This window comes from Physeter macrocephalus, chromosome 19 (assembly GCF_002837175.3).
Source record: "Physeter macrocephalus isolate SW-GA chromosome 19, ASM283717v5, whole genome shotgun sequence".
NCBI lineage: Eukaryota > Metazoa > Chordata > Mammalia > Artiodactyla > Physeteridae > Physeter > Physeter macrocephalus.
The window spans coordinates 3,441,253-3,463,718 of NC_041232.1; the positions used below are offsets into that span (position 1 = coordinate 3,441,253).

Genomic DNA, 22,466 nt, shown 5'->3' on the forward strand with positions numbered 1-22,466 from the left:
GCGGTGCGCGGCCTTCTCATTGCGGTGGCTTCTCTTGTTGCGGAGCATGGGCTTTAGGCACACGGGCCTCAGTAGTTGTGGCCCGTGGGCTCAGTAGTCGTGGCTCACAGGCTCTAGAGCGCAGGCTCAATAGTTGTGGCACACGGGCTTAGTTGCTCCGCAGCATGTGGGATCTACCAGGAGCAGGGCTCAAACCCGTGTCCCCAGCATTGGCAGGCAGATTCTCAACCACTGCGCCGCCAGGGAAGTCCCCACTTGGAGATTTTTATCTCTGAGCATGGAAGTTTTGTCTGTGAAAACATGAGCAGGCTGAGGTATCAGAGCAGTGGGTCAGTCTCAGATTTGAGGGGAGGAAAAGCATATGACAGGGTCAGATTTGTCATTCTCAGGAAATTCAGAAGTGACAACAGAAGGTCACCCTGAGTTAGACGTGGTCCAGGAAGAGCAGCAGTGACTGTCTAGGGGGAGGGCACAGGGGAGCTTTTAGTCTCACTTCCCTGTGGGTCTGGAGCACCGTGTAAGTACCAGTGTTGCTGTGAACTGTAGCACAGTAATAGTCAGCCTCGTCCTCGGGCTGCAGCGCAGAGATGAGCAGAAGCCCTGTGTTAGCCGAGGCATCTTTGGATCCAGAGAAGCGGCTGGGGACCCCGGAGCCCTGGTCCTTAATGGAGTCTGAGTTGTAGGACAGAAGGTACCAGGGAAGCCTCCCTGGCTTCTGCTGGTACCAGGTTATAACATAGCTGGCAACACTGTACCCACTGTTCAGGGTGCAGGTGAGCTCTGGGCTGGAGCTCAGCTCACAGCCCAGACTCAAGGGGATGGAGGACGGCTTCCCCCTTGGGACCCCCTGGGAGGAAGCACCTGCTGAGACCACGCACGTCCCTGCTCAGGGGCCTCTGCCAGCCAGAGAGGACACACTGCTGAGTCCCCACCAGGGAGCACAGGCTCCGCCCCCATGCCAGCTCCTGGAGTGAATGGTCCTCCCTGAGCAGCTGTGCAGGGATCCAGGGCAGTCCCACGGCGCCCCCTGCTGGTAACATGTGGAAAACGGAAAAAATAACATAACTGGTAGAAAAAAAGGTATTAAAATGCATGCTTTTCAACAAAGATACAACATTGGCTCTATTTGAGAAAATACGTAAATGCACTACTTTCCAAAGTAAAAAAATTTATTATTGAATTTCTGCCGAAAGATATGATATATACATTTTATTGGGAATAGCTAAGAAACCTTCAGCAATCATATGGTTCCAATAGATTTGCTTTGTGTATTCATTACAAAACATTGAAAAATATTTAAAATTTCTTAGTTCTTTTGAGACAGCACTTAAAACAGTTATACATACACCAGATAAATTGAACACCAAAGAGGAACACTGATAAACCACTATCAATGAATATTGATCCAAATGTTCCCCAAAAAATGTCAACAAAGAAATATTTATACCGGTTTAATAAATAGATACTGAATCTAAATGTCATTTTTTCAAATATACAACTTGTGTTTTATATTAAGACATTAAAAAATAAATTTAACACCAATAATAGCAAAACCCACATAAAATAGAAACAAACGACACATTTATAATATGCTAATACACACTCTTCACACACGCCGAAGTGCACACAGGTTTCCCTGTGGGGCCTCTGCCCCCAAGCTTGTCTCACCGTCGGCACAGACGCTCCCAGGAGCCCGGCTCCTCCTTGGAGACACCTTCTGACTCCTCACCTTCTAACAGCCCCTCCCTGACCCAGACGTGGCAAAGACCCCACAGAGGACTCGGAGGAGGTGACCCGAATCTGAACCCTGTGGTCAGGGAGGCCACCAGGAGCTCCTTGGTGACCGGGCCTCAAAGGAAGGAGGGTCCCACATCAGGGAGGACAGTTTGCCCAGCGCCCTGGAGCCCTGAGTGGTTTCCCCGCTGTCTGGCCCAGCCCCCTCTCTGGGACTCTGCACTGCGCCCCCTGCTGGCCACAGGCACCTCCTCCAGCCACTGGGATGTCCCAGCCCCCTTGCAGAGTGTCCCATTGTACAGCAGGCTTTGCTGATGTTACTCCCAGGAGAGTGGGGTGACGGGGCCTTTCCAGGTCCACCCTGGAGACAGGAGTACTCTCACCCTGGAACTCTCATCTCCATGGAAACTGACCATATTTCCAAAATGTGCATCTCTGTGAACTGTAGCCCCACAGCCCAGCCCTGCCTGCTGTGCAAACACTGCACATGTGTATGAAAGGACAGTGCCAGGGAGCGGCGGGCCACACATGTGGTGACATGTCCTGTGTGCAGGTTGGAGTGTGCTCAGGGGTGGGGACAAAGGAGCCTGAACAAAGCTGTGATGGGTCAGCAGGAATGTGAGGGAGGAGTCAGGTGATCCCCCTGCAGAAACGGGCAGAGCCCTCGGGCCAGAGGTCAGGGCATGTGCCAAGGTCAGAAGAAGGGAGAGGGTGGCTCTTGGTGAGGCTGGTGAACGCTCACTCGAGGTCAGGGAAGTGGACCCTCTGAGCTTGTGACTCCAGCTCCTTCAAATGGAACAGAAAGAAAAGTCAGGGAAAAGATTACCCCCTTAATTAAACCCTGAAATCCTGTTTTTACTAAGTCTTAGTGCATGTGAAGGTGCATATGTTTATACAGCCTCAGCTCCATTCACTGACATTATTACTTTTAATAACCGGTATCGCACCCATCAGTGTCAGTGGGAACCCAGCCCGGTCTTGTCCGGGGACAGTAACCGGTGCTCTGTGAGCCCCACGTGCCCGGTGAAGCCGGGAGCTCAGGGCTCGGGGCTCACCACCCCCCTGGTGTGAAGCACCGGGTGAGGAGCCAGCCTGCTGTTCCAGGCTGAGCAGGAATAATCAGCCTTGGCCTCAGCCTGGAGCCCAGAGATGCTCAGGGAGGCCCCGCTGCCTGACCTGGAGCCCAAGAACCTCTCTGAGACCCTGGGGGCCGGTTGTGACACCTGTGGGTCAGGAGTTTGGGGACCCAGCCAGGGTGTTGCTGCACAAGCTGCCCCCTTGCTGCCAACGTTGTTGCTGTTTTCAGGGCAGGAGAGTGTGGCCGTCTGTCCCGGGGACGCGGTCACTGTGAGGAAACAGAGAGGAGGCTGAGAGCAGGACCCTGCTCCCTGTGCAGGAGAGAGGGCTGAGGAGCAGAGCTGGGGGTCCCCGGCCCACCCCCAGGTGAGGTCTTCCCCCCATGTGGGGAGAGAGGAGGTGAGCAGGAGGGGCGCCCAGGTCACGGTGGAGCCTCAGACACGGAGCCCTCAGCGCTGGTGTGGGGACTGTGCTCCCCGAAGTCCCTTTCTATCCCCCAGATCCACATGGGGCAGAGTCACATCTGCACATAGACCTGCTGTCTGTGCTCCTGGCCTCCCTGCTCTGGGTGCCCACAGGGATAAGGAGGGACCTGGGGGGAGGTGCCTGGCTCCTGGTGACCCCTGGGTCCTGGCAGGTCAGCGTGGCCCAGTGAGCACACGGATGGCCAGACCCCCTGGAGTCCTGAGCAGTTTCCCAGTGGGGAGGGGCCATCTCAGGATTGTCCCACACTGTCCCTCATGGCCTCAGAGCCCCGTTTTCAGTCCTGTTGTGTTGTGGGCATTGTTTTTCTAAAGTACCGACGGGATCTCTTTCAACTCCCTTCCTTTGACGGGTGAGTTTAGGGAATTGGGGTGAGATGGGTGAGTTTAGGGAATTGGGGTGAGATGGGTGAGACTCAGAGTTTGACCCCCGGGAGGAAGCAGGAGGAAGCAGTGGCCAAAACCCACTGTGACCTGTGAGCAGGAACCCTGCCCAGCTCAGAGAGGACACACTGCTGAGTCCCCATCACACACACAGGCCCCAATGCCCCAGACTGGGGAGTTTGGGGGGTCACACAGCAGGGGGCGCCCATTTTGCAGACCCTGGGGAGACCCACAGCGCCCCCTGCTGCTCCTGGTCGAAGTCCAGCTCTGGGTGGAAGTGATGCTGGGGGCCTGGGCTGACGGCTGGTCACTGTCAGTCCATGAACATACACGGCCATGCCCTGTACTGTGAGCACAGTTAGTGATAGACACTAATTGTTCAATTTCTCAGAAAGCAGCCCTTTCCAAAATGAAACATACACATATTTAAAATCTACCAATGTAGTCATCAGTAAAATGTAAAGGAATTTTAATATTACACTACAAAATATAAAACTATATATAAAATTACATATAAAACTATGTCAGGGGCTTCCCTGGTGGCGCAGTGGTTGAGAGCCCGCCTGCCGATGCAGGGGACACGGGTTCGTGCCCTGGTCCGGGGGGATCCCATGTGCCGCAGAGTGGCTGGGCCCGTGATCCATGGCCGCTGAGCCTGCGTGTCCGGAGCCTGTGCTCCGCCAACGGGAGAGGCCACAACAGTGAGAGGCCCGCGTACCGCAAAAAAAAAAAACAAACTATGTCAGCTTTAATTAAGTGATGCTCAAAATCAGAAAAGCTAAAAAGTGTGGGGAAAGGCTATAAAAGAGCAGGAACTCTCTCTAGGACACCATCGAACATGGAATTTTTTAAATGCTTATTTTCCATCATTAGCTTCACGATGCAATGACTATAAGCATATGGTATATAAACAGATCAGCAAATGTGCTATGGATCTAGCTGTTGTGCATATATGAAAAAATCATAAATATTAATTTATTCTCCATCATCAAATTAATGAAGTTGGGTATGTCTGTTAATTCTCTTTGGACAAGAATAGTCGTGCTGGTCATACTAGGGTCCCTCAGTGTCATTGTTGTTTGATATGATAGGGAGCTGGGCCCCCTCCCCATCTGTAGTCAGAGAGGGGTCCCCTTGGAGAGATGGACACACCTAGGAGAGACTGGAGGAGGCACGTGGCCATGAACCACTGGACAGGAGATGGGGCCCCGGAGCCTCACTCCCCACGGGGTGCTGACCGTTTCCACACTCTCTCTGCCTTTCCTGCCTCTAAGGGCTGAGCCCTCTGAGCACATGAGTAGGTTTTGGTACACTTCCCCATGCGTTTATATCACTGTGCAATAGTAATTACCACTACTCACGTAGAGACTACAGTAATAGTCAGCCTCGTCCTCAGGCTGGGCCCCCGTGATGGTGAGAGCAGCTTTGTTCCCAATGATGGATCCAGAAAAGCGACCAGGGACCCCAGAGGGGCGGCTGTTTGTGTAGTAGATAACAGTTTGGGGAGCCTGGACTGGGATCTGCTGGTACCAGCTGGGGTAGTAACCGGTAGTGACTGACCCAGAGCTAAGGCCACAGGTGAGGGTGATCGTCCCTCCTGAAGACACTGACACTGATGGCTCCTGGACCACAGTCTGAGAATCCACCCCTAAAACGGACAGGAGAGAGACAGGGCTTGTTATGGAGACAATATCCCCTGAGGCCCTGCTTGTAGGTGCCCCCAAGGATGCAGAGTCCCAGCGCCTGACCTGAGCTGTAAGTGAGGAGCCCGAGCAGAAGCGCCATCCAGGCCATGGTGGGGACACTCCCAGGACACGGCCTCCTCAGCCTCCTGGGCTGGAGTGTGGGGTCCTCGGGCCTTTTCACCCCTCCGAGACCCATTAGGAGGAGGAGGGGCCTCATGCAAATCAGCTTCCTGCCTCTCTGTGCCCAGTGTCACCTGATGTCCCCTGGGGGAGGTCTGGAAGGAGGCAGATGCTGGGACTTCACAGAGACTGGGGACAGCACAGGGATGAGACACTGAGTGATGGGGGTGACATCCTTCCCCTAATCAGCTCCCCCATGTCCTACGTTTCTCAAACCTGAATTCTTCTCTGCAGAGCCTGAAGGCTGAGTTATAAATGGATGTGCTCTCCACCTCCTGGCCCCAGGGATCTAGTCCATCCCAAACATCACATTCATCCCGTGACAGTGAACCTCCCTCCCTCCCCAGTGGAATCACTTCTTGCTCCTTGTGGAGGATTGGTGGGCACTGCTTCCTCCAGCAGGAAACCCAGTGCGGACCCACAGAGTCCTGTGTGGTCTGTGGAGGGACCGGGGTCTCCGCCGACACAGTCTTTGACACCATTGCTGGTCACAACAGTCCAGTGCATCTGGGCTGGGCATGCTGACACCCAGACCAGCACCAGACGTGGGGGGCAGTTCCCCTTTTCTCTGAGAAGCCATCAAGAAACTAGGGTGGCTTCAATGTACCTGCAGTTTTTTAGAAGAAAAGTAATAATACAACCATTAAATTCTGAGATTCTTCCAAAACATCAGATAAAAATAGGAAAACATGTGACTCATAATCAGAAATTAAAATTATACTGTATCTGAACACGTTGGTGTGAACATCATGGAGCATTTTTATCTGAATTTCCCTAAACGGTCTGATATGGAGCAGAAGTTGCTAGGAAGAGCAGGTGGGGGGTTAGGATGAAAGAGGAGTGTGGGAGGAGAAAAAGTCTCCAGTAAGTTTTGAAGTACGGCCACAAAATTCTTGTCCTCACAGTGTGATATGAAGTGTTATTTTATATTCATTTCAGAGTTGCTGCTACAGTGTCTGTTTCACACAATGTGCGTGGTAATTGTGTTCCTTTCTCATTATGTGTCTGAGGCCTCAAATCCTGTCAGACAGATCCACACTAGATGCTTTGGTGCCTATTAAACAAAGTTCCTGTACTACAGTGGGAAAGATATGTAATTTTGTGTGCATCAAATTTGAAGATAAGGAGGATTTAACACTTAAGAGAAAAAGGGAGAATTAGAAGGAATAATTGCACAGTGATTGTTCTCAGATATTTCAGGATCACCTGACAGGTGAGTTTGCCCCTACCAGGGGTCTGGGGTCATTACGGGTCCACCTTCACCTTAAGGCATGTAAAAGGTGTAAGGTTGTGAGTATCAAAGTGGCTCAGACCTCATCCTAATTCTCCGTGGTTCTCTTACAGTTTGACGTTGTCACTGTGGTGGTTGTTTTAGATTCTCCTGTCAGGTCCCCTCAGCCCACCCGGCACAGGCCTTTTTTTTTAAATGGCTAACATGTGCCAAGTTTTGGAATGCAGCCTACCATATTACCAATCCCTAGCACTCAATGAGTATTAGCTTTTAATGTTATGAGAATAATGAAGTGTTTGTTATTAATAAATACTAGCTGTTAATATTATGTGAATGCTGAAGTGTTTTACTGCAGCTAGACCCCAGCGATTGTGAGAGGCTAGGCTGTGTTGCTGGGGGGAGTATACCAGTTTGTCTTCTGGGTCTGGGGGCTTTCTGTTCCTAGTGCATGTAGTCAGTCACCTGGGACACTTACTTCTCCAAGGGGATGGGTGGGGTCTGGAGATGTGGCTGGGTGAGCGTGGTAACTCTTTCTCTCACCAAGTGTGTGCAGAGGTGGAGGGCTACCAGCTACTCCAATTTGGCATGACTGCTCTTCACCCTACTGGGAGTGTGTCTGCCTATGGATCTCTGTATTCTGTCATTTGTAGGGTGGCACAGACCTTTTGATGCCTGTCTTTGCCATGGAGTAGAATTCCAGGGGTTGGGTATCTAATATCTAGGTCCAAAAGAACAGATATTTTTCCACCTTCCTCCCAAAGAACCAGAGTGGGGTGATCTGTGGACCTTTGGGGATTAAACTGGGAGAAGTGAGCACATGATGGGGTTGCTTTGAACGTGCAGATCAATTGGGCAGGATTGAGCAACACCTTCACAGGATGTAGTCCTCCAATCCATGAACCCAGGTCTCCTTTCACTTATTTACATCTGCTTTAATTTTTCTCAGCAATGTTTTGTAGTTTTCAGTTTATAAGCCTCTCACCTACTCGGCTAATCCTAGTCCTAAGTATTTTAGTCTTTTTGATGCCCTCATGAATGGAATTTTTTAAAATATCCTTTGTGCTTCTTCATTTTTAGTAACTAGTAAGCCAACGGCTTTTTGTAGGTCGTTACTCCTCTTAATCCTGTGGGAGACCCTAGGTAGAGTCCGGTTAGGGTTTGTGGTAAGTGTTTCTTCTCCTTTTTGTAGGGCAGGTAACAGGCGATGGAGACGTGGGAATATTGAGGTGGGGTCTGCCGCCCGGGGACAGTGAGATGAGCCACACAAAGGGGCGGCCCTGGACGTGTGACCATCTAAGGAACTGAAATGGCCCCGCACTGCCTCCACTAATTATGGGGGAAGGGAAAGGCAAAACACTTTCTCTTTTCAGTTTGAGAAAAATGTCATTAATGTATCAAAAACTTATGTAGTGATTTGTGAAACATATATGGTAAGAGCACCCACTATTCTCTGGTAAGAGCACCCACTATTCTCTGATTGGTGCCTGGTGACAATAATTTGTGGAAACGCCACAAATCAGGAGCAGCCAATGTGACTTTTAGCTCCATTATTATTCAGCACCATTCAGCAAGTGTTAGGCACCGCAATTAAACAGGAAGAATCAATGGTTGATCATTGAGGGGCATGGAGAGGTAGTTGTTCCAAAAGACCCAAATGTATGACGCACCTTAGATGCTCTGGTGTCAGTGCAAAAGTGTCCGAAGAAATCTCCCCTGTGAGCAAAGCACAGGCGTTCATCCTGAGGGCTGATGAGAGGGGTCATAGCTCTAGAAACTCCTGGGAATTGGCAGATGACCCCAGTGATGGAGGCTCAGGGTTCCCGAGTCAGAGTTCAGGTCTGAGATGACCTCCACCGACCCCCACCTCAACCCCTGAGCTTCAGGGCAAAGAGCGCTGCAGCCCCAGCGATGGACACACGGACTTTCTGTGTCCTTTGAGACCCCTCCTAGGAATGGGCTGCTGAAGGGACTTGGAGGACAGAGGGGAAAGAGGAGCCCCCACACCCCGGCAGCCCCCCAGGGATGAACCTGGACCCAGGGCGGCAGCAGAAGCTCCAGCCAGAACCTGAGCAGGAAGCTGCTGGGTGGCCCCACCTCCCACAGATGAGAAAGGAGTCCTGGTCTCAGTTCCCGCAGGCCTGGAGCTACCTGGTAGGAAATCTATGTGGGTCACAATTGCATGTTTGTTTATTTGTTGTTGTTATACAATTTCCTGTTTTGGTCACCCAGTCCCCATTGTACATTCTTTGACTTTTATTTATGTCTTTGCCCAGAGAATATCAAAATGTTAGGGGAACAATGTCTATTGTTCTTTATTACATCTGTGGGTTCTCTTTGACCTGTGAATGTTTTTCTGGCAGTAATTAATTTCTTTTGACTCTCTAATGTACTAAATGTATACATTTCCAATTTATAGACATTTATTTACAATTTCTGTCAATAAGAGGTTGACATAAAAAGAATATTATTGTAAATGCAACTCTCACCCTTTTTAAGAAGTTCTTCCTGCATTTCTGACCTAAGGAACCCTCATGACCCGCTCCCTAATCTGCGTCATCCTCTGATCAATGATTTTTTTAATGTTTATTCATTTATTTATATTATTTTTGGCTGCATCAGGTCTAAGTTGTAGCGCGCGGCTCTCTGGTTGTGGCCCACCTGCTCAGTAGTTGCGATGCGTGGGCTTGGTTGCCCCACGGCATGTGGGGTCTTAGTTCCCCAACTAGGGATTGAACTCGTGTCCCTGGCATTGGAAGGTGTATTCTTAACCAGTGGACCACCAGGGAAGTCCCTGATCAATGATTTTTGTTAAGAGCTTCATGGATTTAATGGTGGTTTGGATTTATAAGGTCCAAGGCCAGGACAACTGGTATTTATCCAATATCATCCCCAACAGAGAAACAGAGTGGGAACGGCATTTGAAGTCGTGGGGTTAAACTGGAGAAAGTAGCAAGCAAAGGGTCTGAAGGCCACGTCCTTACTGAGGAGGGTCTCCCGGGCCTGGAGATCAGGAGCTTCTCAAGAGCTCAAGAGAAACAGAGCAGCTCAGCTCGCTTAAGCCTTCAGGATCAGGGACAGAGCAGAGGCTCTGGACCAGGGGCAGGAGACCTGCAGGGAACGGTTGGAGGACCAGCGGGCCTCCCAGTCACAGGTACTGGATGTCCACTTCCCTGTCATCCCACCAACCGCGCAAGGGATAGTTCGTAGCTGGGCACCCGGTGATTCTGTTTGCTCTGGTGCCCAGTCAAACCCGTACTGCTCACCCCACGACAGGCCAATGAATGGAGAGACGAGGTCTTGGGACCAGGAATAATGACTTTACTTGGAAAGCCAGCAGACAGAGGAGATGGCAGTCTAGTGTCCCAAAGACATTTTCCAGAGTTAAAATTCAGGCTTCTTTTAAACTGAAAGGGGAGAGGGTGTGGCTGCTTGTTGCAAACTTCTTGGTGGAGACCAGTCCCCGGAGGCGATGCGATGACCCTTTGTGCAGCTGTCCACGCAGGTCCGGTCAGGATGTTCCTGGAAACCTCCAACAAGACAAAGGTTATTCTCGGTTCTGCACCTTTCTGTATCTATATGAATGAAGAGTGTTAGACCTTGACCTCCCATGTCAAGCCTGGAAGGCAGAGCCCTGACAAAGGGCTATTCTGCATATTTTAGGCTGCAGATGTCATTCCTTTTCAAGATGCAGAGCCAGCCTGACTAAGCTCAGGCCACAGACCACAGACGTTGGAGCTAAAGGACCAGATCCAGCATGGAGCTGTGTTTGTTCTTATCTGTGACACCTGCTCCCTGTGTCCAGCTCTGTCAGGAGGGAGACAGAGCTCCCTCCTCCAAACACCCGATCACTAGAGGGACGAATTTCTATTTCCCACTCCCACTGGACCCAGGAATTTCTGTCAGATGTCCCAGGTCTGAGTCGTGGGGAGTGGAGACAATGTGGACGATGTCCCTGAGGTGACAGGCCCTGTGACTCTGGGCTGGGACAGGAGCCTTGTGAGCAGAGGTCCCGCCTGGGTGTCAGGGGTGGTGAGTGAGTGAGTGACAGTCCAGCCCGGACAGCACAGGGTGTGGGGGTTGTGCCTCATGTCCCCACGGGCCTGAAGCACAGCTCTGAGGCCGCCGTCCCAGAATAATTGTCCGGATCAGCCTCAGGCACCGTCTGGACCTGAGATTGTCCAGGGGGCTGAGTGGCCGACAGGGAGCAGAGACTCGCTCTGGGATCTTGAGGGTCAGACTCATCCCAGCAGAGAAGGGGGTCGGGCATCCTGGCCATCCCTGACCCAGGACCCAGTTCTGTCACTGTCACTGTCACTGGTGTTCTCTGCGGAGGGACATCCTGCCTCCTGGGGAGCCTGACTCTGAGGACGGCTGGGTGAGCACAGACGGACCCCTGATTCCTGGAGGGACAGAGAAGCCTGGAACCTGCAGAGTCCAGGGCAGTGTGTATATGTGTGTGTGTGTGTGTGTGTGTGTGTGTGTGTGTGTGTGCGTGTGTGTGTGTGTGTGTGTGTGACAGAGGCTGTGCCCGTGTGTCCTCAGGAAGCCATTCCCTCAAAGTCCACCCTGAGCCCCAGTGACCCCTGTCCCTCTTGTGGCTTCTCTACCCCTGAGGTTGCTTCTCCAAGCAAACCCATCCCTGGGGTGGCTTCTCTGTACGAGCCTCCAGGCTCCGGGGCTGGGGCTGAGGAAGGCCATGGGCAGGAAGCCGCGTCCCTGGAGCAGGATCTCCTTCAGATGGAAGGAGGAATCAGGGTGACACTTCTGTTAGCAACTCCACAGAACAGAAGCCCAGGTCACGTGGAGTGGAGATGCTTGTTCCCTGTCCTCCCTGCAGGACTGGGAAGGACGGAGCCCTGACACCACAGCTGCGGGTCTACAGGCCCAGGAAGCACGGGGCAGGGGGGCCACAGCCCCATCTTCCTGCGCCCTCACCAGAGCCGAGGCTCGCGGGCCCTGCTGGGTCCAGGTGTCTGCAGCTGGGGGACCAGGGGAGATTGTCTAGTTTGATTTCGGAAAAGAGAGGAGGATTCGGACTTCAGGGACCTGAGGAAAATGTTTCTGCAGTTGAGGTGAATTTCAGAGAATTCTGGGGCAGAAGAAAACACAGCCCATCTTGAGAGATGGAGCCAGGGCTTCCTCTGCTAAATCCTCAGGACTCACCTCGTGTGGGGTCTCAGTTAATTCTGAAGGAAGAAATAATCCATAGTTTCCCATGCAATTACTCAGAGGCTGGATGACCCCTGAGTTTTAGGAAAATGCAGCCCTGTTTACAGCACAGTAAAGAGGTTGAGGAGGGAGGAGGGAGAAGAAAGCAGAGATTGTGTCAGTATTTGAGCTGTGGGGACATCCGTAGAGCCCAGGACTCACAATTTGTGGGATGAGATGAAGGAAATGAGGAGGGACGTGACTGTGCTGGGAGCATTTCTGGGTCCGGACACAGCACCTACTCTGGTGAATTTACTCCAGACGCTGAGGGAGGGGCAGGTGGGCTCTGTCCTCACCTGTGCGGGTTCCTGGGACACCTGCGCTGTCTCGGGTCACAGGCACGACCCTGTGTTTCTCCTCTCTCCATTCACAGAGATCTCAGTGCAGAGAAGCCTCCCTTGCAGATCCCTCCATAGAAGCTTCTCACTGAAAAGAGGCTCAGAGCCAAGGTCTGTGGACCCAGGGGTTTTTGTCTCACTTCCTCGATGAGCAGGAGCCCTGCGTTGGCTGAGGCCTCTTTGGATCCAGGGAAGCAGCTGGGGACCCCGGAGCCCTGGTGCTTATTTATTAGTCTGACTTGAACCTCAGGAGGTACCGGGGAGGGCTCCCTGGCTTCTGCTCCTACCAGAATATGTGGTAGCCGCCAGCACTGTACCCACTGCTCAGGGTGCAGGTGAGTCTGGCTGATGCTCCAGGAGATGCAGAGAGGGAGGGCAGCTGAGTCAGCACAGGCTGGGAGAGGCACCCTGCAGACACAGACACAGGGGGAAGATGGGGCAGGAGCTGGAGGAAAGATTCCAGGAGTCTGAGCCACACGGGCTGATGCAGGCTGGGGACTGAGACCTGGTCCCCGGGGCCTGGCCCTCCCTGTGCAGCGAGACAGGAGCACGAACAGGAGAGGAGTCCAGGCCATGGTGCTCACAGCCCCCTGGTCCCCACAGTGGGGCTGGGCTGCCCCAGGCCTCCTTTTCTCCCCCAGCCTCTGCCAGAGGAGGGGCTCCCGTGCAAATGGGTGTCCACCCAGGGCCCGCCCAGCCCCTCCCTGAGCCCTGGTGCTGGAGCTCAGCTCACAGCCCAGACTCAGGGGGATGGAGGGCGGCTTCCCCCTTGGGACCCCCTGGGAGGAAGCACCTGCTGAGACCACGCACGTCCCTGCTCAGGGGCCTCTGCCAGCCAGAGAGGACACACTGCTGAGTCCCCACCAGGGAGCACAGGCCCCGCCCCCATGCCAGCTCCTGGAGTGAAAGGTCCTCCCTGAGCAGCCGTGCAGGGACCCCAAGGCAGTCCCATGGCGCCCCCTGTGGGTCACAGAGCACAACTTCACGGTGACCTGAGGACCTGAGGGCCCAGCAGTTTCTGCAGCTCACCTGGTCCCTGTCTCCTTTCACACATCCAGGGTGGTTCCCAGTTCCTGGGATTCCCACACAGTGTACATTGATTTTTTGTTTGTCTGTTTGTTGTGTGTGGTTTCTATAGTAGCCTCACAATCTTTATTTTTGCTGTAAATATGTGTCACTATCTAGTCGTGTATATCCCTCTTCATTTTTGTTCATTTGTAAAATGTCCTAGGCTATTCCTGGATTTAAATTTTTTCACACAAATGTTAGAAAAAAGGTCTGATTTCTCCAAAATTCTGACAGGTATTTTTTTAAGTAAATAGAAACTATTGATAAGCTAAATAAGCATAATTTTCAGATTTTTTCATTGCAATCCATCCTGAGCATCAATGGATCTGTTTCTACATGTATGCAAGTCTTGTTTTATCCCCTGTATGGAATGTTCATCTTTCCTGGGATGTCTGTACGTTTTCATTGTCAGGAGGTTGTCGGAGTCCGTGTGGACTGAGTGGTTCCTGACAACGGTCTTGCGTGGGGGAGGTGAGGGGCATCCAAGCTGCGTCCAAGTCCTGGTTCCCAGGGGAGGGGCCTCTGCTGAGGGATCAGGGGGTCTCCTGCTGGGCTGGTGTTTTCCTGAAGTGGTGACAGGGAGAGTCGTGCTCAGAGGGGAGGCTCCAGAACAGCCCTGTGGAAGGTGTGAGCTTGAAGTTGCAGTGCCCCCCAGGCAGACCCCAGAACACTCCTGCCTAGTGGTCCTTACATAAGAGGGGGATGCCGCCCATTCCCTGGTCTCTGAGAGCGATTCTGTCCCTGAACAAGGGCTTTCTGCTGAGTCCAGGGGAACAGGCTGAGTGTGTGATTTCAGCACTGACTCATTTTAAAGGTTCTTAAGGACAGTGATCCACGGGGAGGGCCTCAGAGCCTCCTACAGAGCATGAAAAGGGGCTCAGCATCAGGGGTCATCAGGGGAATGCAAACTACAATGACATATTGCTTCACCCAGACTAGAAGGGCTATAAAATAAAGTGAGAGATAATAACAGTTGCTGGTGAAGACGGGGAGAAATTGGAACCCACATACATTGCTGGTAGAGATGCGAACCAGGGCAGCTGTGTTGGAAAACATCTGACAGTTCCTCAAATCTCAAAATGTACCGTTAGCGTAGTTACCATAGGACTCAGCTATGCCACTCCTAGGTATCTACCCAAGAGAAGTGAAAACATACTTCCACCCAAAACAAAACAACACCTAACTACTTGTACACAAATATTTCTGGCAGCATTTTGCATAATAGCCAAGAGAAGAAAAAAAACAACTCAAATGTCCCTGAAGGGTAAACAAACGGTGGTGAGCTCATACGATGGAGTATTATTTTGCAATAAAAAATGGATATTGACCCACACGGATGGAACTTCAAAATGTTATGCAAGAGAATTAACTGAACTAAGACAGTCACAAAGGACACCTATTTTCTGGTTCCATCTATATGAAATGTCCAGAACAGGCAAATCTGTAAAGACAGAAAGTGGAGCAGTGGTTCCCTAGGACTGAGCAGAGGTGTGATGAGGTGTGATCACGAATGGGTGGGGACGTTCTCTGAGGAATGTGGGCAGGTTTTAAAATTAGAATATGGTGATCCGGAACTTCCTTGGTGGTCCAATGGTTAGGACTCTGAGCTTCCACTGCAGGGGGCACGGGTTCAGTCCCTGCTTTGGGAACTGAGATCCTGCATGCCGCGCTGCAAGGCCAAAAAAAAAAAAAAAAAAGAATATAGAATATAGTGATAGTTACACAATTCTGTGAACATGCTAAACACCCTTGTACTGTGCACATTAAACCAGTGAACCTGTTGGCATGCACAGTATATCTCAATGAAACTATGATGAAAACAGTATGAGACAGATCCTGTGTCACTGATCCTTTAAAGTGGGTGGGTGCTGGACAGTCAGACCCTCACACTGTAAGGTGGGCCACGGTCACCCTCCTTATTTGTCACAGGCAGTCATGGGGGTGATCACGGGGAGAGGGGGTGGGTTTTTGTCTCAGTTCCCCGTGGGTCATGTGCGCTATGTTACCACTGATGCTGTCATCCCACGTTGAACAGTAATAATCAGCCTTGTCCTCAGGCTGGAGCCCCGAGATGGTCAGAGAGGCCGTGTTGACAGACGTGGAGCCAGAGAACAGGTCTGGGATCCCTGAGGGCAGAGAACCTGTGAGCATCGTGATTTTGGGGGCCCCGTGAGAAATCTGTTGGTACCAGTTCACGATATTAGCTCCAACATTGTTGCCGTTTCCGGTACAGGAGAGGGTGACCTTCTGTCCCACAGAACCTGACAGGGAGCCTTCCTGCGTCAGCCCGGACTGCGCCCAGGGCCCTGGAACAGAGGAGGGGACACACAGAGAAGTGAGTCTGGGCCATTGTCCACAGCATGTTCTCCACAAGAAGGAATAAAGCGGCCCAGGTGTCCCCGAATCCCTTCTCCCGCCTTCCACCGCCTCTCACCTGTGCAGTGAGCGAGGAGGCCGAGGAGGAGAAGGGTCCAGGCCATGGTGGAGACGCCCCAGCTCTGCTTCTGAGCCCACAGGGGACCTACACAGAATCTCTCTTACCTTGTCCCTCATGGGAGAGCAGAGGACCCCTCCATGCAAATGACCCCTCCCCCGGGGACCCTGGGCCAAAATTGGGTGAGACCTGAGCACGGGGTGGGGCTGGGGAACCTCCCCTGGGCCCTGGGTGGTCACAGCGGCTGGACCAGTGAGCACAGAGCAGAGGGCACAAGGCAGGGCTCCAGGTCCTGGATTCCCAGCTGAGAGTCCCCCCACAGACCCTCAGGGGCAGGCACAAGCGTCCCCTGTGGTCCACACCCAGGCTCCCTTAGGACTGGGATGGACATTCCCGAGCTGAGCCCAGTGGGTGAGACCGCCTTTAGCCCCGCCTCACACACCCCAGTCTCCACCCAAACTAACCTGTATCTGGCCACCACCTTCTCCTCCCAGGATGAGACCCACAAACCCACCTCCCTGACTTGTGTGTTTTATCCCCGTTGCAGCTGGAGAGTTAGTGTAGAAAGGCCAACGGGAGTGTGTCACCCCGACCTTACAGTCCGACAATGACCCTACATCCCCTGAGGTCACTACAATGGCTCGTCTCTACCTGCCTCTCCTGCTCTCCAGCCACTTTCCAAGGAGCTCCTCCTAGGAGCCTTCCCTACCCCCAACAACCCACAGCACAGGCTAAAAGCAACTGTTCTCAGTTACTTGAATGGCCAATATCTCCTTCTTTGAATTCTTACCTCTTACACTCCCTCCCTCCCACTCCTACCATCTCGTCGTCTCAGTCCTTCGGGATTTTGAAAATCCCAGATGAGATGCAGCTCCTATTGATTAGGCCTCTTTGGACCAACTCCCCCCACCCCCAACCTCACTCTTTAGTTTTTCACCTCTTCCAGGGCTGGGAACCACGAGCAGGGTTAGAGCTGTAAATACACAGTTGACATAATTTTGGTCTGGGTTTTAATTACAAGGAGATGTGTAATTCCTTCAGATAAAAATCCAGTTCTATAGAGCATTCCCACATACTCCTCCTACTCCCCCCACATTTCCACCATTTTAACATCTTGCATAGGTTTCGGGCAACTGGTAAAACTGCATAAACCAATACTGATACATTATTATCAACTAAACTCCATTGGAGTTCGCTCTTGGTGTCACACAGTTTTATGGGTTTTACCAAGTGCGTAATGTGACCTAACCACCGTCCCAATAACATACAGAATATTTTCGCTGCCCTAAACATCCCTTTTGCTCCACCTGTTCAGCCCTCTTTTTCCTATCCCCGATCTCCTGGCAACTCTAGATCATTGTACTGTCTCTAGACAGTAAATGTGCCTTTTCCATAGTATCATATTGTTGGGATCACACAGTAACTGTATTTTACTTTTTACAGATTTGGCTTCTTTCACTTAGTAATATGCATTTACTTTTTGTATCGCCCTTTCTTTTTGTGGCCCAATAGCTCATTTATTTTTAATCACTGAATAATGTCCCATTGGGTGGATGTACCACAGTTTGTTTATCCATTCAGCTATTGGAGGCCATTTTGCTTGATTCCAGATTGTAACAACTATGACTAAAGCTGCTATAAACATTTGTGTGCAGCTTCTTGTGTGGACACACCTTTTCAACTCATGTAGGTAAACACCTAATTCAACTGCTGGATCGTACGGTGAGAGTATGCTTAGCTTTCTAAAAATCTCTTCGTCTGTCTTCCATAGTTGGCCAACGCCATTTGCCATGACTACCAGAAATGAATGAGAGTTACTAAATGACTAGTTTAGCTCTATTACTAGTTTAGTCCATGTGCTATACAGGGTCTCTCCACTCTGCCAGGTTAAAACTCAGGCATCCTACACATTTTTAAATAAAATTCCTAAGGTCTATTCTAGTTACTCACTTGGCTTCCATAATCCATCTAATCCACCACAACTCTGCTCTTTTCTCAGACCTGGACAGTGGCTCTCTGATGGTGCAAAGTTTTCATTCAGGAAATTCTCATCGTGCATAAGCACCTGCAGAGATGAGCACAATAGCTCTCCCCACAGAGCGCTAGCCCAATTCAGTTTTCCTGATATTGGCATCTTTCTCATGTCCTATAAAGATGATCGTGTAATTTGAATTATAACTTACTAATTGTAACTTGTAATATGTCACCTACCTTCTCATTCTCAGCAGATAAATTATTCTACCATCCAGAAATGAAATTTCTGGAAAAGCAGTTTGAACACCTATTACACATGTTCAATTATAATATGGTAAATAACTCATCCCTGTTTAACCTGGATGTTCCTGGTTTCACCGCTGGAAGTCCCATGTTCCAGGACACCTTTCAGTCCTGAGTAATGAGGGTGTATCTTCCCTCTAAGTTAAACTTACAGTTTTTGAATTTGATAAACAGTTATTATGTTTGAAAAGATTTTCCGTACACAAGATCATAATCAATAATTATTCATACAAAATATAAATTTTAAAATACAATAAAATTTTATTAGGACTTACATTCCAGAAGGTACAGTAACCCCTGTGTGGTGTCAGTTACTGACATTGATCACTTACCCATCCTTCCTTCTGACATCGGAGGGCTCTGCACCATCACCTCTGCTTACACCCACCCACGCACCTTCTCAAGGGAAAGCATGTATAAATAAGCAATAATATAAATAATAAAAGTGTTTGTATAACCTATCTACTCACTTCTGACATTTTTACTCAGTGTTTTCCTGTAAGAAAATATTTTACCCCTTCTTCAAATTTTCCTTTATGTTCCTTGCTGAATTTTTATTCGTTTTCCTGCATATATGGTCAAAGTTTCTACTTTTTTTTTTAATACTGGGACCAGAACAACATACACTTTGAAGTACTTTTAAATTTATATAATTTTAAAATTATATAGTATTTTTATTAATTGAGAATTTGAAAATGTTTATATTCATTCCAATGAATTTTTGGTACAATCTCTAGGCTTCTATGTAAATTGATTCTTTGTTTTAAAATATGTTCATATTTTTTTACTTCTATTATTGATTTGATGCAAATCCCAGGTTAAAATCTTTCACAGGAGAGGCCAGCAGCTATCATGTGTGGTCAGATTAAAATGGAAACAATTCTAGCATTTCTACTGGAAGAACAATGCTCTTCTCCAGTTTAAAGATACATAATCATTAAGCCATTAAGGAAGTTTCCTGTATTTCTTCATTTCTATATTTATTTTTATAAAGGCAGAAATGGTGATAGAATTTAAGTGGCAGCTTCTAAAGCATTTATTGAAAATGGAAAGTGTGTTTTTCTATTCAAATCTTATGCACTGAGAAAGGAGCCAAAAAAAGGTGGTTTTTGAAACAAATTCATTCATTTTGCCCTCATGACTGATCCTCCCTTTTATTTCTCTTTGATTTATTACAAAGCTTAACATTTACTGATTCTCATGTTTGATTCCCAACTCCTGCTATACAGCCTTCATCTTCCATTTCTAGAATCTTCCCAGGAACTGAAAGCCCTGAGGCCAGTGCCTTGGTTGAATGATAAGAAAACAGGGACTGTTGTCTCCTTTTTGCCCTCATGAACCGTAGCATAGTTCTCCTGATCTAGTTAAAGAACCACACATTTGCAATCCTGGCAGCCCAGAGATCAGGGACACACGGTACTAAGGACATGGATCCGCAGCCATCACAGTTCCCTCCTTTCCCTCCAGCCAACTCTCAGAGTAGCCTCACCCCTGGTTTCCTGTGTCTGCAGGAGGGACAGTCTTCACAAGGAAGGCTGGCATCTAAGGGCGGGGAGCTTACAAGGAACATGTTAACCCAGAGGTGAGGGTCAGGCCCAGGAGACCAGAATAGTAGGTGAAGGCTTGTGGCCTCAGGAGGACAGGAAGAGGGCCACCAGGAAGGGTTTGAGTACAGACAAGAAAAAGTAGTTATAGCTTTGGGTTCTTAACAGATGAAGACCGGGGACTGGATAAATGGATGACCTATGGTCTATTCCAGTAGTTTTTTGTTTTTTTTTTTTTTGTGGTATGCGGGCCTCCCTCTGTTGTGGCCTCTCCCGTTGCGGAGCACAGGCTCCGGACGCGCAGGCCCAGCGGCCATGGCTCACGGGCCCAGCCGCTCCGCGGCATGTGGGATCCTCCCAGACCGGGGCGCGAACCCGGTTCCCCTGCATCGGCAGGCGGACGCGCAACCACTGCGCCACCAGGGAAGCCCCAATTCCAGTAGTTTTTAACTCCTGTGCTGGGCACGGCCGGTGTCAGCCTCCCTCTGGCCCTTCTATCAATTGCCCTGAAGGATTCTGTGTCCTGAAGATAAAGTTTCTGCCTGTGGAGCAGTGAGGAGGGTGAGAAATGGTCCAGCCACCCTCAAAGCCACAAGTCCTTGAAAAGTCTTCAGGTCCTCAGGTGGTGGTGGCATAGTTAGGAGCAAGGTCACCCTTGATGTAATGTTAGACACAGGCAGCCAACATTTATAGCCTGACGGTGGGAGGACAGGGGATGGCTGAGTCTTCAGTCCTCCAGGGTCTGGAACTCTGTGTCAAGATCGTCCCATGTCTGGACCTAATGATCAGCTTTTTTGTAGGACAGGGTCTAAGAGACCCTCAGGAACCATCCATTGGCCAACCTGAAGCCAGAGTTTCCGTCTCAGATGGCACTGAGTCGAGATCTCCCCAGTCCACATGTTCAGGACTCTTGCCTTAATGCTTTTCTTGCCAGGCCATAGCAAGCTTTTCTTGTTCATTTATATGTTGCTGATTTTCCGCTATAAATGAATTTGTTTTTGAGATCTCACTCCAACATTATGGATGGATGTGTCAGCAGAGCCTAGAAAGAAACAGAAACCTAAAAGATATAAAAAATAGGGGGAGGTGAGATTTGGGGTCCCTGCTCACTTTGTCCACAGCCCAACCCACTTGAGGATGGATGGATAGATAGATAGATAGAGTTGCGTCCCATTGGTTCTGTCTCTCAAGAGAACCGTAAATCATACACAGCCCTTCACCAAAATCTCTGTCCTACTCTCTGCTTTTTCTGGCCCTTTGCAGGGTTCTATTCTGTGGAGCAATCTGTGATAAATGGTGGCCCAAGGGAAGCCTGTACTCTGTTCCCACAAAGACCTTGAGAGGTCACAGTCACAAGGAAGCGAAGGTCAGGGAACAAGATATCCCCCTGTGCATAATTGCCCACTCCACATAACCCCACAAGACCAGGCTATCAGCACTCCGCTTGTTGCAGGGTATCTTCACACTTTTTCTGGGACTGGCCAGTGCAGCTGTTGAGAAAATCTATAATCTGGAGGGGGGGGGTTGACTTTGGATTTTCTAATCAGGATTCACCATTGTAGGTTCCATTTCTAAGCTTTGGAAATACTGCCGGGAACCCTGAAATCACACTGGTGCCCTCTTCTCTTTAGAGCCTCTGGGTCATAACTCTCATCAACAGGTTGCAGTTCCCACAGTCATTCTTGGGGGTGAGAAACCCGTCACGCCAGGTGCACACTGCAGGTGAAGCACAGGGAAGGCCCAGCAGCACCCGCCCCAACCTGCTGCACCCACACTCTGCCGCCCTCTCCCACCTGGTCTGGGACTCTTTCCTTGAGTCCAAAGTGTCTGTATGATTGGGAGGTGTCTCTTCCAGGCTCTCTGGATAGTGGAGCCAGGGCTGGCTCAAGTTAAGAGCACTGTTCAGTGGACATTTGAGGTCATGAAGGGAAGACAGCACTGACCATTCTTTTTTTTTTTTTTTTTTTTTTGGCACACGGGCCTCTCACTGTTGTGGCCTCTCCCGTTGCAGAGCACAGGCTCCGGACGCGCAGGCTCAGCGACCATGGCCCACAGGCCCAGCCGCTCCGCGGCACGTGGGATCTTCCCAGACCGGGGCACGAACCCGCGTCCCCTGCATCGTCAGGCGGACTCCCAACCACTGCGCCACCAGGGAAGCCCAGCACTGACCATTCTTGTCACTACTCTGTGTACCTCATCCCATGCACTCTACCCACCATGTTGATCAGGTGGGTACTTTGTGTCCACGCTACAGACAATGACACTGACACACTGGGAAATTCAGGAGCAGGCCCATGATGCATGTCTAGTATTTGAAAGATCCAGGTTTTCAGTCTAGATTTTTCCAAGTGAAAAACAAGTTCTCTTTAAATTCCCTCTCTTGATGGATGAGTCTTGAGAATGGGGAGCAGGGGAGGAGCAGGAGTCAGGGAATAGGAAGAGAACATTCTGGGAGCATCTGGTCCTAGACTAGGCTGAATTAGTGGTGACGATGATCACAGCAGCTGTTCTGGGCCACACACTGCAATGAATTCATATCTGTGACTTCATTTAATCCTCCCCCAACCCTATGAAGTAGACAATGTCCTGATCTCCCTTTCACAGGTGAGGACTCAAAGATTAAGGCCTTTTTGGAGCTAGGAAGTGAACCAGGGGAATCAAGGGGATAGGGCCTGTGGGCCAAGGTCTCTTCTGACCCTGATGTGGCCACAACCTGAGGGTCTCTGGCCCAGGACTGAGGGATGTCTAAGAGGTTCTGTCTGTGCAGTTCTGAGGGCCCACCCGATGCTGGGGGAGGTGGAAGAAACTTCCAGGCTTCCTTTGT

At 50.3% G+C, this 22,466-nt stretch overlaps 2 protein-coding genes and 1 gene segment (V, D, J or C); 1 reads left to right on the top strand and 2 right to left on the bottom strand.

Moving 5' to 3' along the window:
- Window positions 1-22,466, top strand: part of LOC102996563 (solute carrier family 5 member 4) — a 77,672-nt gene that overhangs the window by 41,526 nt on the left and 13,680 nt on the right. The window contains exons 2-3 of the mRNA XM_055080356.1: window positions 15,445-15,530; window positions 15,621-15,722. The gene's annotated coding sequence lies outside the window, so the exon portion shown is untranslated. The remainder of the gene's footprint in view (window positions 1-15,444; window positions 15,531-15,620; window positions 15,723-22,466) is intronic.
- On the bottom strand, window positions 425-5,477 carry LOC102975743 (immunoglobulin kappa light chain-like). The gene is made up of 3 exons (XM_055080674.1): window positions 5,426-5,477; window positions 5,012-5,325; window positions 425-847 (listed from the first exon to the last, which is right to left on the bottom strand). Exons 1-3 carry the CDS (start codon window positions 5,469-5,471, stop codon window positions 425-427), a joined length of 783 nt encoding a protein of 260 aa, XP_054936649.1. The 5' UTR covers window positions 5,472-5,477.
- Window positions 10,501-16,003, bottom strand: LOC102975452 (immunoglobulin lambda variable 1-44-like). The segment is given in 3 exon segments: window positions 10,501-10,616; window positions 15,394-15,693; window positions 15,822-16,003. Coding segments are annotated over 3 exon segments (417 nt in total).

Excerpts from the sequence above, each read along its gene's own strand:
- LOC102975743 (XM_055080674.1), bottom strand. The coding sequence starts at position 5,471 with ATGGCCTGGATGGCGCTTCTGCTCGGGCTCCTCACTTACAGCTCAG. Across the intron at positions 5,326-5,425 it reads GCTCCTCACTTACAGCTCAG|GGGTGGATTCTCAGACTGTG; the intron begins GTCAGGCGCTGG and ends TGTCCGTTTTAG. Across the intron at positions 848-5,011 it reads GTGGTAATTACTATTGCACA|GGGGTCCCAAGGGGGAAGCC; the intron begins GTGATATAAACG and ends GCTTCCTCCCAG.